At 41.3% G+C, this 14,645-nt stretch overlaps 1 protein-coding gene across 1 annotated transcript in view; it reads right to left on the reverse strand.

Moving 5' to 3' along the window:
* LOC147014913 (FYVE, RhoGEF and PH domain-containing protein 1-like) overlaps positions 1–14,424 on the reverse strand; it is a 184,342-nt gene extending 169,918 nt beyond the window's left edge. Inside the window, exon 1 of the mRNA XM_085853368.1 lies at positions 13,941–14,424. Coding sequence (XP_085709494.1) covers positions 13,941–14,055 — 115 coding nt within the window. The 5' untranslated portion in view covers positions 14,056–14,424. The remainder of the gene's footprint in view (positions 1–13,940) is intronic.
* Positions 14,425–14,645: the final 221 nt, after the last annotated feature.

Genomic DNA, 14,645 nt, shown 5'->3' on the forward strand with positions numbered 1-14,645 from the left:
GTCATCAAGAAAATTAGTGACATTACAACAATAAACCCACTTGTGCTTGATTCCAGCTCACATAGTCCTTTGTTTTAGCAAGTAGATGTCAAAGGACTTAAAGCGGGGTACATATGAAGCATGGTCAAAATCATATTCTCAGTTAACGACATCGTCAGGGTAAATGTCATCAAAGTACTAGTCCAAAGGCCTACTCTTACAACAGATTTAAACATTTTAAGATCAACATGTGATTTTGTTTCCCTTCCTGAAAGTCCCTTCTGCTCTCCTAACAATAGATGGAGGTCCTCAATGCCAAAAATGAGATCAGAGCCATCTCCCTAGGCATATCACAAGCTTTCAATACGGTCTGGCACCCTGCCCTGCTCACCAAACTCTCTTCTTCTGGTATTCAAGGCAATCTCCACTCATGGCTCATGAACTTTCTCCTGTTGCAGTCAACATATGGCGCTGAATGGAGTTCTCCAATCAAATCTTCCTGTCCAGGCTCGAGTTCCTCAAGGCAATGTTCTGGGCCCTGTTCTTTTTCTGATTTTCATCAATGATCTCTCCAATTCTGGAAAATCCTCTTTATCTCTTTGCTGATGACTCCACCCTCTGCTGTACCATCTCATTCCTCTGATCTGCAAGCAGCAGTTTCTTCGCTCTCTGCAGATCTGGATAAAATCACAAGCTGGTACAACACGTGGAACATGCCTTTCAATCCTGACAAATCTCATACTCTCACTATGTCTCTCTAAGAGGCCCATCTGAACCCCCCCCCCACCCCAATCTACTTTCTCAACAATCCCCTTGAAGTCCATTAATTTGAGCTTTTGGGCCTCACTCTCTGCCAGGATCTTTCTTGGGAAAGCCTCATTTCATTTTAAAGGGAAAGTTAATTCACCCCAAATCCACCTCTTTCAAATTCCCTGCTTTCCTTCCGGAAAGTTCCCTGTTGTGTAAAGTCCTGAAAGTCCCTGTAATGCCCATCTTGTTTTCCCCGTGTCTCTCTCCCTCCACAGATCTCTTCATATCTCTCTTTCCCACTGTTCTTTCCCTTCCCTCTCCCACCCCTCTTGTCTCCTGCTCCCCTTGTTATACAGTATGTTCTGTGTGTTGGCTCTCTCGGCCTCGATATTATATACAAAAAAGACAAAACATGAATCTCGACAGGACGGCTATATTAACATTGATTTCATCCTCCACAATGCACAACCCATAGATGGCATAATGTCATCATTATTGAGATGAGTCCTCGTATAACTATGCACACTGTATATAATCATCAATTTTAAAGTGCACCTTTTCGATGTAGCTCCAACTCCACCTCCATATCCCTCTCTTTCAAAACAAATTGCATTTAAAGAAGCAGCCAAAATCAAATCAAATCGTATCTTCATCTTTTTGGATTCTGTATTTACTGTCAGTGCCAAACAGGTCTGCCAATACCGATGGGATATTAGTGTGAATAAATCCATCAAAGGTATCTATGATTGACCCAATAAAATTCAAATAATTATCTTCCCCCTTAACTAACAATCTTAATCACACACTTTTGAGGCTGAAAAGTTCTCACAAGAAATTCAAGGCGACACCATCAAAACCTAACCCTCGCGACAATGTTACACTCTGAAATCAATCCGCAGAGGTACTTTATATTTATTAAATTAATGCAATGTTGTTTAGTTCATCTTTTACTTCCACCACCTACGGTGGAAAGAGGTTGTATTTTCTCCCCTGTTTGTCTGTCCTTGTTACACCCTCAAGACATCCGCAGGCAGTATTGTGCAGGAAAACAAAACTACATTTCCCAAGAGTTGTGCAGATGGAACCTATCTCTTTCATCCAACATGAATTACTTTGTCGACTTGGCTTCAAACTTCAACACTGAAAACCTACAAATTATTTCAAATGAGGGAAATAACATTTTAAATGCTAACAAAAAGCAAAGAAATTCTCTGAATTTGATGCAAACTTATTCTAAAAAGAGGAATAGACTGTGAAAGTCTTGACAACCTGCTATCATGACAGAAGAATACGTCAAGTATCCGCAGGAAACCTGTGACAAGAAGTTCTGTTCCATTTCTGTTTTCCAGTGAGAACCGGGTCGTACCTGCTGTGTAAACTGATAAAGTCAATGTAGGCAGGAATTTTGCAAGAATGATTGCCAATGGACTTTGTATTGGCCCTCGTGGCCAGAATTGCAGAGATATCAATATGTCTGAGATTGATTGATTGATCAATCATATTATGATGATTAAGCCAGATTTTTAAAAAGTGCATTATTCTAAAGGAAATGTAAAGTATGGAAATGAAGCATTATAGCTACAATGCTTAACTACATCTCCAGCAGCATATGGGCTATTGGTACAAAAGTTCAATTGAAACCTGTCTAGTTTAAGCTCAGCCCTTTTGTTTGCAGTTTGCAGATGATTGTTCATTAAAAAATAAAATCTAACAATAATTTATAATAACATGGGGTGCATTGATTTTTAAGGAACAATCACCTTGAAACTGCACACAAATGCCACATTATCAAGAATAAACCACTCACGCAATAGCAATAATAACAAGAACTGCCACTTTATAACTGCTGGCAGTGATGACCGGGTACCCAGGCATCCGCCTTTGATGCAACACGAGACTGAAATGATAGTCGCAAAGTTTCCCTTCGATAGGATAAGTGGTTCCAGAGAAAACATTATTTAACAGTGATACAAATACAGCCCTGTTTCGAGACAGCGCGGGACTGACGAGTTACGAACCGGATCGCACAAAGTGTTCAATCTATTTATTCTGCACATAGTTGACCATTTTTCCTGGAGCCATCATCGGTATCAATTGAATTGCTATTCCTGTACCCTCAAACGCATTCAGGTGCAGCTAAATGAGCCTTCTGGAAAAAAAAAACAAATCTCAAAGTTCTCAGATTCAAATAATTAAATAATTCTGGCTGCCAAACCGTGGGGCCAATCGGGTTGAAATTTTAAACCTATGTTTCACATGTCGGCTAAATTATAATTCTCAAGTTTCGCATATATTGATGCAGCAGTTCCAGAGGAAACATTAATTAATATTTTTCCTTCAATCCAATATGGCTGCCAAACGATGTGTCATACATCAAAGGGGGGGGGGGGAGAACTTTTTGTTCGTCATGGAGAAGCGGTCATACATGTGGAGTTTCGCCTCAATCTTTTCAGACGTTTCAAAGAAGAAGACTTTTAAAGTTATTAATTTTCAATCCAATATGGCTGCCGTACCATGTGACCTATTACAACATAAATTTAAATTCTCCCTCTAATGGGGTTGTGGATCATGCTTCTTAAGTATTGTGTTGATCAGACAAGGTGCGTTTTTCAATCCGAGATGGAGGCCAAACCATGTGACTTGTGACATCATAAATTTTAGCATATATGCAGAAATGGTTGTGTATGATAGTTACCAAGTTTCACTTCGATAGGATAAGTGGTTCCAGAGAAAACATTATTTAATATATTTCTTGAATCCAACATGGCTTCCAAACAATGTGACCTACAATTATTCATTTACAAACTTATATTCCCTACCCATGTGCAATACGTATCTGAAGTTTCCCCTTGATCTGACTAGCCATTCTGGAGATGTTTGAAGGTTTTAGGGTAAATTCAATATGGCCGTCAAACCATGTGACCTATCAATTAGAAATTAACAAACTTGTGAAAGGATGTGTTGGGGAAAGTGTGTGTGAATTTTTGTCTCGATCTGTCCAGCCGTTCTGGAGAAGAAGTTTTAAAAATTTATTAATTTTCAATCCAAGATGGCTGATGAACCATGTGACTTATGACATCATAGCTTTATATTCTGCTTCCAATCGTGTAGTGGAACACGTGTGTGAAGTTTCGTGTTAATCGGATAAGGTGCGTTTTTCTATCCAAGATGGCCACCAAACCATGTGACGTGTGACATTATAATTTTTACCCTATATTCAGGCATGTGGGTAGATTACAGTTGCCAAGTTTCGCTTCGATAGGTTATGTGGTTCCAGAGGAAACATTATTTAATATTGTTCTTGAATCCAACATGACTGCCAAACCATGTGACCTATCAATTATTCATTAACAAACTTATATTCACTATGCGTGTGCAATATGTGTGTGAAGTTTCCCCTTGATCTGACCAGCTGTTCTGGAGAAGAGGATGTTTGAAGGTTCTGGGTAAATTCAAGATGGCCACCAAACCATGTGACCTATCAATAAGAAATTAACAAACTTGTAAAAGGGTTACTTTTAAAATTCGAGCTTCTGGATCCGGATCAGTCCATAACCTTTTAAAATATCCTCACAGACAAGGGTGAAAACATAACCTCCGTCTACATTTGCTGTTCTATTTGCATTTATTACTGCATCTGATGCAATTTAAATGTTCTAATGGCGCTGAGGTGTTCCATATGAAACTGTTTGTTGGATATATGTAGCTTTTTGATGCCTAGGGTCCATAATAAAAATTTGGATTGTCATCAAAGCCATTGACCAATTGCAAATTAATAGTGGGATTATATTTTAAATATTGTGGGTTAACTTTGGATTATTGAATGCTTTATGTGGAGCATTTTAATAACCCCCCCTCCCCCACACACACACACCCTGGTCACATCAATTTTATTATGCACACCCACCATAGCATGGCACTCCTATCTTCATATGCCACCCCCTACTCAGTGATACTCCTTCCACCAAGCTTCATGTTATCATACTATATGTATAATTAGCCCACGTGCATAACGCAAAGCAGGGCTAACCGATCGGTTCACTCTGTCTGTCTGTCTGACAGGTATCAGTCTATGATCGAGGAACAACTTAATTTCCATTGAATTTTATATTTTGAATATACAGAAGCAGAACACGAATCGGAATACGAACCTGCAGTTTAGCAGTACTTTGGCTCTGAATTCAGCAAACTGTACAGAATCTTATCATGAGTGCATATGTGCAGAGAGGAGTAAGGTAACTGTTTTAGCCTCTCTGGCAATCAAACAAAATTGAAAATCATTGCACACAGGAAACGCACTGTTTTTAAGGACGTCATAAAGGACACAAACAACAGACACGAATAACAAATGGAACTGTATTAGATAAGGTGGTGTAGAAGACGGAGCATTAACGGTGGGAAAGTTCCTGGAAAAAAGTTTCATTTTCTACAACCTTAAAGGTCCACAGAATCAGAAATTAATGTTTGGTTTAAGTATGGTTTCACTTTACACGTAATCATTTTTTTTCTCGAATAAATATCTTGAACCAAAGACATACTTTTTTTAGTGTCCTTGTACACTCGATTGGCCCCACCCCCCAAAAAATGATGAAGTGATTGTGTGATCATCACTGGCTTGGTGTTGGCTTAAGATCTTTGGGTCTTGAGTTTAAGCCCTTGTCGAGCCTTTCAATTAACACCAGGTGTGTTGACTCAGCCTGTTGTCATTCAGTGGTTGGTGAAATGAGTACCAGCTTCCTGGTAACAGGGGGGCATTGCATCAGCAGCACGGCTACGACCCCAGAAAATGATGCAGCCAAGCAGCCACAGGCTGCATTCGGATAAATAAAATAAATATATTGTGTAACCTGCCACATCATCTCGAGGATAGTTTTGCTGCAGGACTTTTGTTTACATGTGGCTTACACATGTACTCTGAACTCTGAAAAGGTACTGAGAATGCAATGTAGATGTGTTGTTGCTGGTTGTAGCAACACAACCAAAAATGGTGTGTATATATATATATATATATATATATATATATATATATATATATATATATATATATATATATATATATATATGTTTGCCCTAAAGATTCAGCTGTAAGGAAAATTTGGAGAGCCAAAGTAAAACTCACCAGAGGAAAGCGACGTGGCCCAATTGTTTCAAGCATCATTTGCCACACCCATTTTAAAGATAATTTGAACGACACCGGACTGTATTCCCAGTATGGGATGAGTAAATTCAAGCAATTAAAAGCCGACGTGATCCCAACGAAGATTACAGATAATTTTAAATGAATGCAAGATAAGAAAATAGAAGGAACAGCTGCGGAAAATTGGCCAGTCAAAAAATTACGAAACCCATGAGGGTGTGGGGGGTTTATATCCAAGCGGTACAGAGTGTTACACCTACTCCAACCTGTAACACTCTGCACCACTTGGATATACACCACTCCCCCTGTAACATTTCGTAATGCTTGGATATATACCCCCTGTAACACTTGGATATACACCTACTCCCCCCGTAAACCCAAGCATTACAGAGTGTTACGGTGGAGGGGGTGTATGTCCAAGCATTATGGAGTGTCACAAGGGGGAGGGGGTGTTTCCAATGCCGTTATGTAACACTAATTAAACAAAGACAACTTTGTTCCCTGCACCCTTTATTTAAAGATGCATTTAATGACACTCAAATTCAATGCATTAACAATGGTATCAATGTATACTTATGCATGTGCTTGCAGTACTGTTGTCCCGGCAGCTGTACAGTTTATGTTCAATTGGTGTAAATTAGCCTGTTGTACATACATCATTCACTCACTACATGTACATTGTGAGGATATTCCCATCCAGTATAGTAATAATCATCTATATGTCTAGCATTACACTGTAAATCGGGATATGATAATTTTTCAATTTTTCAAGAGATTCTTCCTTGTTGAAAGATGGGATGAAAAACGATATATAGTATGACATGTCAAAACGTTGTGGATGGATTAGGACCAAAATAACGTGGCGTTTGTTCGGTGACCAGAACCAGCCAATTCGATTTTAGGTCCGGATCTAGATCTGGCCTATCAGTGGGATACAAAATGTAAACTGTTCAGCCTGGCGCAGATATATGCTCTACCGAGTGCTACTCCAGTTACTACAATAATTACAGGGAAGTATTGCATCAAAATACCACTAAACTCCACATTTGCCACTTTCCAGCTCTAGGATTTACTAGTTTACCAGTTGTTATTGCTGAGTCTTTCTTCGACCTCATTTCGATTGCTGTGATCTCCAGGTATTTCATAACCTCGGGTTCATACATATACGGTCTGACAGCACCTTCTGCATTGTGATTTTGACTGTCGTCGTAATCTGAGGATTCTTGATCAGAAAATTAATCGTCAGATTCACTTTCTGACGAGGTTGAAGCAAATTGTGCAGCCATTACACTTTGCGTGCTGTGACTATCATTCTGCCGATTACCTCACGCCGACGAAGTAATGACTATGGTGGTTTTCTGGAATTTTTATGGGTGGTACCAGCCAGGTTAGGTTTTTAACAATTAACCAAAATTGATTTTGACAATCAAGATAAACCTTTACCGCCTCAAAAAAAATTAATTAAACCATGTTCAGTTCTTTGTATATTACTTAAAAATCAGTATCATCGCATCAAAAACTAGAAGGGCACTTGGTAGAGCGCGTACCTCGGCCACGTAATGCCTGATCCACGAGAACATATCGGGCTCGCTACAATCTCGTTTTTGGCCCAATCTCTCAATGGTGAAGAATCACTTTGAAAATTAAATAATTCTCATATCCAGATCCGGATTGGGATCTTCACCAAAATCGAACCAATTCTTCCTTGCGACACACCCAACATGTCCACCAATTTTGTCCGAATCCGTCCACAACTACTTGAGATATTTTGTTCAGAAACAAATAAACAGACAGAGAGACAGGGGTGAAAACATAAGGTCATTCCACCTTCTGTGGTGACGGTAATGAATCAATTAATATAATAAGTACTACTGACCAGCTGGTATAAAAATAAAGAACTTCTGAAGGAGAGAGAGTTGAAGAAACCAAATAAGGTTGTCTCGTAATCTTGCACTGTATATGCAAATAATGGAAATTCATTATGAAAAGGAGCAATTGTATTTTCTCTCCGATTCAAATCGATCCACTTGCTTGAATAACAGTTAATTTTCGAGTCCAAATATCCTTTTCAGGGTGTCAGTGAAGGTGAAGCAGTTTTATAGCAGGGAATGCAATGGGTGGTCTGCCATTGCCTTCCCAGCAGTATGGACAGGGTAGAACATGTATGTTTTGAATAAGGCACTGATACACAATGACCCACTCTTTGCAAAACACACCAAGAGATCACGATATGCGAGGAGATGGGTCTCCGGTTTACCATCCCTCCGTTGGAGGACGATGACGTTCTCATGCATGATGCAACACCCTGCCTGCACAACCCTTTGAGGGTGACAGTTTACAGTTGGGTTTGGTATTTTTTAGGATCATTAACGAACTTGTTATTCATTTACTGATGTAGAGGAGTATAAAAATCTGAATCCATTGTTACCATCACACTTTGTTTGAGACATAAAAAACATTAAATATTCAATCAGATGTTCATGTGTATATATATATATATATATATATATATATATATATATATATATATATATATATATATATATATATATATATATATATATATATATATATATATATATATAATCTCTGAGCAAAAGCATTAGACACATTTTGGATTTCCAATATATGGATGTTTTGAGCATCAACAATTTACTTAAAGCCTCTACTTGTGATTTCTACAATAATTACAGTGTTGACTCATTAATACAGAACAGTTTGGGTCAGAGGAAACTAAGTTTGTCACATTGATCAGAATCTTCAAGAACTTGTGATCACAACTCCAAGTAAACTATACATGAGCAGATAATATGAATCCAGCATGTTGTCCTCGCTAATCCATCACATTGACCAATCAAATCTAATTGAGGACTCATCGTCAGGTGTTCCTCTCGACACATCCATAAAGCGAAAAGCCCACTTTTTAGACTGGAGAAGACATATATCAGTCTGGATTTACTGAAAGTTTAAAACCAGGTGGATAACATTTCAGTGGACGATTGCCATAGAATTATGTTTCAGCATAAAGAATGAAAAACATTGAGTGAAATATCTCACATCAATTTTTTTTTAAGTATGGTATCCGAAGAACAACCAACAAGTATACAGTACTATATACAGAAACATCATCTGTAATTGACAAACCCATGAATGGAAAAAAACCCCAAAAAGCTGTTGAACAAGGATGAGCAATATTTGAAGAAAAATATCCTCAAGGACCAGAATGAAGATAAGCGTTGAATTAACAACAGAATTGGCAGAAAACTCAGGTGTCGTTGTCTGTCCATAAACAGAACAAAGGTCACTTTCAATATCAGGACTTAAAGGATGTGTTGCAGTAAGAAAGGACAACAAGACTGAAATATGCACAAAAACACAAAAAATTCATGACAAACGAATGGTCAAATATGTTATGGACAGGTGAGTCAAAGTTTCGGTTACTGTATTTGGATCTAATCAAAGGAAGTTTGTGAAACAACGAATTTTTTTTGTGGAACGTGGAACGAAACGTTGTGGAATGACGAAAAAAAACAAATTTATAAAGAACCTTGAAGTCAACAATATTATATTTATTTTGTATACATTGTCGAGGCTCTGTTGAGAGCTAACACACAATGCACAGCAAGGGGGGCATGGGACAAGAGGGGCGGGAGTGAGAAGGACAAAACAGTGGGGAACAGAGACATTAGGAGATCTGTGGAAGGGAGAGGGATGGGGCAGGGAACATGGGGAATACAAGATGGACATGACAGGGACTTTGAGGAAGAAAAGCAGGGAATTTGAAGGAGGTGGGCTTGGGGTGGATTAACGGGGGTAGAAAAGATCGCGGTTTTGGATGGGGGAAATTAAGAGGTGGTGGTGAAAAGCAGTTTTGAAGGCCTGGAGGGAAAAATGGGATTGGAGAGAGTGAGGGAGATTATTCCAAAGGTGGCGAAAAAGAGGAATGAAAGCGTGAAGGTGAGCAGTGGTTCATGATTTTGGTAGTTTTACCAGAAGGAGGTTATTGGTGGACCTTGAGCGCCATGTGGAAATATGGTGGGGACATATCGTAGACAGAGCAGTGGGGGGGGGGGGGCTGAGACTGGAAAGGAGACGGTAGAAGACTGAAAGACCACAGACTTGCCTGCGGTAACAGAGTGAGAGGTCCAAAGACTCAGCCTCATCGCGGGAGATGCTAATGATCTGAAAAGCCTTGGTTTCCACAGCGTGAAGCTGAGAAAGGTGAGAGGCAGGAGCACCAACCCAGAGGGGAGAGCAGTACTCCATCAGGCTGTGGACGAAAGCTTTGTATGTGGTCAGGAGCTGAGGTGGGCGGAGGAAGGACTTTGTACGACAGAGGATTCCCAGTCGGCGACTGGCTTTAGAGGCCAGGTTGGAAATATGGATTACCCAGGAAAGATCATGGCAGATAGTGACACCCAGAAGCTTAAATGAAAGGACTTATTCCAGAGGATTGTTGAGAAAGTATATGGGGGGGGGGGGGGGTTCTAAATGGTCTTTTTGGAGAGACATAGTGAGAGTGTGAGATTTTTTAGGATTGAAAGATATCAGCCACGTGTTGGACCAGTTTGAGATTTATCCAGATGAGCAGCGACCGAAGAAGCTGCTGCTTTCCGGTCTGAGGGATGACATATGGTACGACAGAGGGTGGAGTCATCAGCAAAGAGATAAAGAGGATTTTCCAGAGAGTCAAAGAGATGATTGAGGAAAACCAGAAAAAGAACAGGGCCCAGAACATTGCCTTGAGGAACTCCAGCCCAGGCAGGAAGAGGCAAAGGTAAGTTGTTTCAGGACAACTGCATCGCCACAAGTTTCAGTGAACCACGGGGAGGGGGGGCGGGGGGGAGCGGAAGTGTAGGACAACTGAAGACGAGAGGGGATAAACCTGTGCATGAGAGAAAGAGAGCAATTTTCTTTGAAATAATTCCCAGGATGAGGTGATGTTGAAGAAAGTAGTGATGGGAGACCAGTCTATAAGTTTTCCTGGCTGCTTGGAGACCCTGCCAGTCAGCTTGAGTGAAATACCAGACTCGATGGCGCTGAAGTGCTTCTCTAATAACAGCCAGAGAGATGTTTACTTTGACAAGAACGTGGTCAGAAGAACCGATTGGAGCAGAGGAAGAACAGCAGATATTGTCAGGGAAATTTGTCAAAATCAGATCCAGAAGAGATGGAGTACCGTTGGTTGAGATCCAGGTTGAGGAAATTGACCGATTGAGTCAGTCCCAATGAGTCGCAGAAAGCTTTGCTGACGTGCCATGGCAGGTGAGAGAGGTACCCACACCTAGCCTACTGGCATGATGACAATTGAAGTCGCCACATATGAGGAAGAGAGAGTTTGGATGAGAAGGTAGAAGTTGGTCCATGTTTTCGGATAGTGAGGTGTCGATGGAGTCATATGCTATCAGAAGTTCCTAAAACCATCACCAAAAACTGAAAAAATAATGTAAATTTAAGTTGTTAATAAAAGGCTCTTTTCAGGGAACAAATAATGGGTGAGCGACTGCAGCTGTTCTGGAGCAATGGAAGTAAATTAAGCCTTGAAAGTTGATGCAAACAATTCCTACAGGTGTCCCAACTTTTGTTGATTAGTTACAAACCCTTTGTCTGGATAAAAGTAGTGTTGGAACACACTGTGTTGCTACACCCTCTGAAGCATTACTTGGACAATATTGCACTGCAGGAAGTAGTATATTGCTGTTATAATGCTGAGAAAAATACAATTAACAAAGGAAGACACCCAGACCATTATCATCCTTAAAAGTGCAGGTCTTTCCTTTAGAGAAATTTTAAAGAGCGCCAAGGTGTCAGTTTCCTATACCATCAAAAGGCACTTGGAAACTGGAGGAAACTCTGACAGGAAGAGGTCTGGCAGACCCAAAGCCACAACACAATCAGAAGACAAGTTTCTGAGAGTCAACAGCTTGTGTGATAGCGGCTCACAGGACCACAGCTTCAAGCACAGCTTAACACTGGTCAAAGTAAGGAAGTCTCAGTTTCAACTGTGAAGAGAAGACTTTGAGCTGCAGGTTTGACAGGTCGAGTGGCAGTAAGAAAGCCATTGCTGAGATGGTAAAAGAAGAAAAAGAGGCTTGCCTGGGCCATGAAGCACGCCAGTGGACTACTGAAAACTGGAAGAAGGTCTTGTGGACCGATGAATCAAAATTTGAAATCTTCGGTTCATCACGCAGGGTTGTTGTACGCCGTCGCGTCGGCGAAAGGATGGTTCCTCAGTGTGTGACACCAACTGTCAAACATGGAGGAGGAAGCGTGGTGATCTGGGCCTCTTTTGCTGGATCCAGAGTCGGCGACTTGCACAGTGACTGGCACCCTGAACCAAAAGGGCTACCACAGCATTTTGCAGCACCATGCAGTACCCTCTGGTCTCCGCCTAGTTGGTCAGGGGTTCATCCTACAGCAAGATAACGACCCAAAACATACCTCCAGGCTATGTCAGAACTACCTTAGAAGAAAATAACAAGACGGTAGGATTCAAATCATGGAATGGCCAGCACAGTCTCCAGACTTAAACCCCATTGAGCTGGTTTGGGATGAACTGGACAGAAGGGTGAAAGCAAAGCAACCTACAAGTGTGCAACACATTTGTGGGAACTTCTGCAACAGTGTTGGGAAGAACTTTCTGAACAATATTTGATTTCCATTGTAGAAAGAATGTCACGAGTATGTTCGGCTCTTGTATCCGCAAAATGGGGCTCCTTTGATGAGTCAGAAATTTAGATTAAATATTGTTTAACAAAAGGATTCCATGATTTCTTTTTTTTATCTGCAATTGTTTATTCGTTCTATGCTTTAATTTCAGAGTACATTGAAACATTAAAGTGCTTAAATTTCAGTAAAAACTGGAAAAATGAAAAAAAAAGTTCTCAAACTTTTGACCGGTAGTGCGTGTATATTATGTACACACAAAGCTGATACCTGTATTATAAAACGAGACGTGTCTGTCTGACTGTCTGTCTCCGTTTGCCGCGTTATAACTTGAGAACGGATGAACGGATTTCAATAAATCCAACTACGTGGATTCAGGGAACTCCCAGAAAGTTTTTGTTGAAAATTTTGTTTATTTATTTATTTATTTATTTTTATGGGTACATGGGTACACGTGGCAAAACTGCAAACACCAACTTGCGACGCCGGTTATCCCTGCACTCTCAGGGATCCTTTTTCTTCTTGCACTATTGATTCGCCATCACAGCAAAGATTGGTATTTTCCGAAGCGACGGGTCTTACATTCTCGTATTTTTTTATTAAGTCTGCACGTAGACGTAGGTGAGGTTCCTTGCACCCAAGTACTTCCTTGCGGTGTGCAAACATTCCCCATTATCACTCGTGTAATATATATTGAATCAGTATAATGTACCGTATAAACGGTTTAAAGTGAGCTGTATGTAATTTGTAGATTTACATGATTAAATTTTTATGAAAATCTGTTTGTATGAAAAAATTAAATATATCACATTTCCACGTATCCACGACTTGCGTCGTCACGTTGGGTTTATGTTCACTTTATGCACTTTTGGTGAAAAAATACGGAATTATTAATTTAAAATCCAAAATAATTAATTAATTAATATAAAAGAGTGTTGAAACATTATTCTTATTCACTCTGTTTAAGTACGTACACACACACACACACAGCACGTCTTGTGCTGGAAGGATGCCCCACACCTACACCTACAGGTATCCACTCCCCTCGAAGCTCGATCTTGCTGGGTTCGAATCTCAGGCCAGCTCTGGCCTCGCAGGGGGGCTGCACCACGGGGGTGGAGTACTATGTCGGTGTAATCCATGTTTCTGAACAATAAACACGGCGATTAAAAACAGAGAAAAGGAAAAGAGAGATGAAGCTCTTGTTGAATCCAAACAATCGTCATTGCACTCCTCGGATACCCGTCCACTTCCAACCTCCGGACGATTCCCATCGCGAGTTCTGGTGCAAAGTTTAAAGTTGGTTTCCGCAGCGCAGAAGCAAATCAAGCACTCATCAGGTTCCAGATCCATAAACCATAGCGTGACGTACGAGTGCCCCTTGTAACAGGTGAGAATGAGAGCTTACCTGTGTTGCCTCCGTAACCATCTTGCCCCAGCAGCGGCTGTCCGGGGAGTCCGTCGCGGAGTCGTGGTGAAGCCACCGGGAGGCGCGGAGGGGCGCACGGCGCCTCGGCTTGCATGGTTCACTGGCTGCAGGATTCCTTCCTCCGTCCAGCTCTTCCCTGCGATGTGCGGCTTCAAGAAGCGTCTCGGTGAAGACGCGAACAGCGAACCATATGGAATAAGAATGGCGGGAATGCCCGGATTCCCGGAAAGTTGAACAGCGCGGCGAGAGTGGTCCGAGCGACGGGTCCGCAACACCCACGGCGGTTCTTCAAGCGCCTCGAGGAGTCCGAGTCTCTGTCTCTCTCTGTCTCTCTCCCGCCTTTTTCCGTTGTCCCCTCCGAACTTGTCGACCCTCCCGAGTCCTTTCTCTCCCCCTCCAGCTCGGCGAGAAAGTTTCCTGAAAACGTCACGCACCGTCACAAAGCAACTTCAGATGAGTCGGGAGGCAGTCCCGGGCAAGCGGACAAAGGGAGTGAGGGCACGAGGGGAGGGACAATTTACCGGACAGACGTCAGCTGTGCACCTCCTACCCCCCCCCCCACTCCGTTCCCATCGCCCCCAGATTAAAACCCTCTTGGTCACTCCTTACGTGTGTACCGAAATGGGTTTGTTCATTATAAGCCCCCCCCACGCCCAAACATCAGGACCCCCCCTCCATTAACAT

The sequence above is a fragment of the Eptatretus burgeri genome, chromosome 13 (assembly GCF_056783735.1).
Source record: "Eptatretus burgeri isolate ZD-2024b chromosome 13, Ebu_testis_v1, whole genome shotgun sequence".
NCBI lineage: Eukaryota > Metazoa > Chordata > Myxini > Myxiniformes > Myxinidae > Eptatretus > Eptatretus burgeri.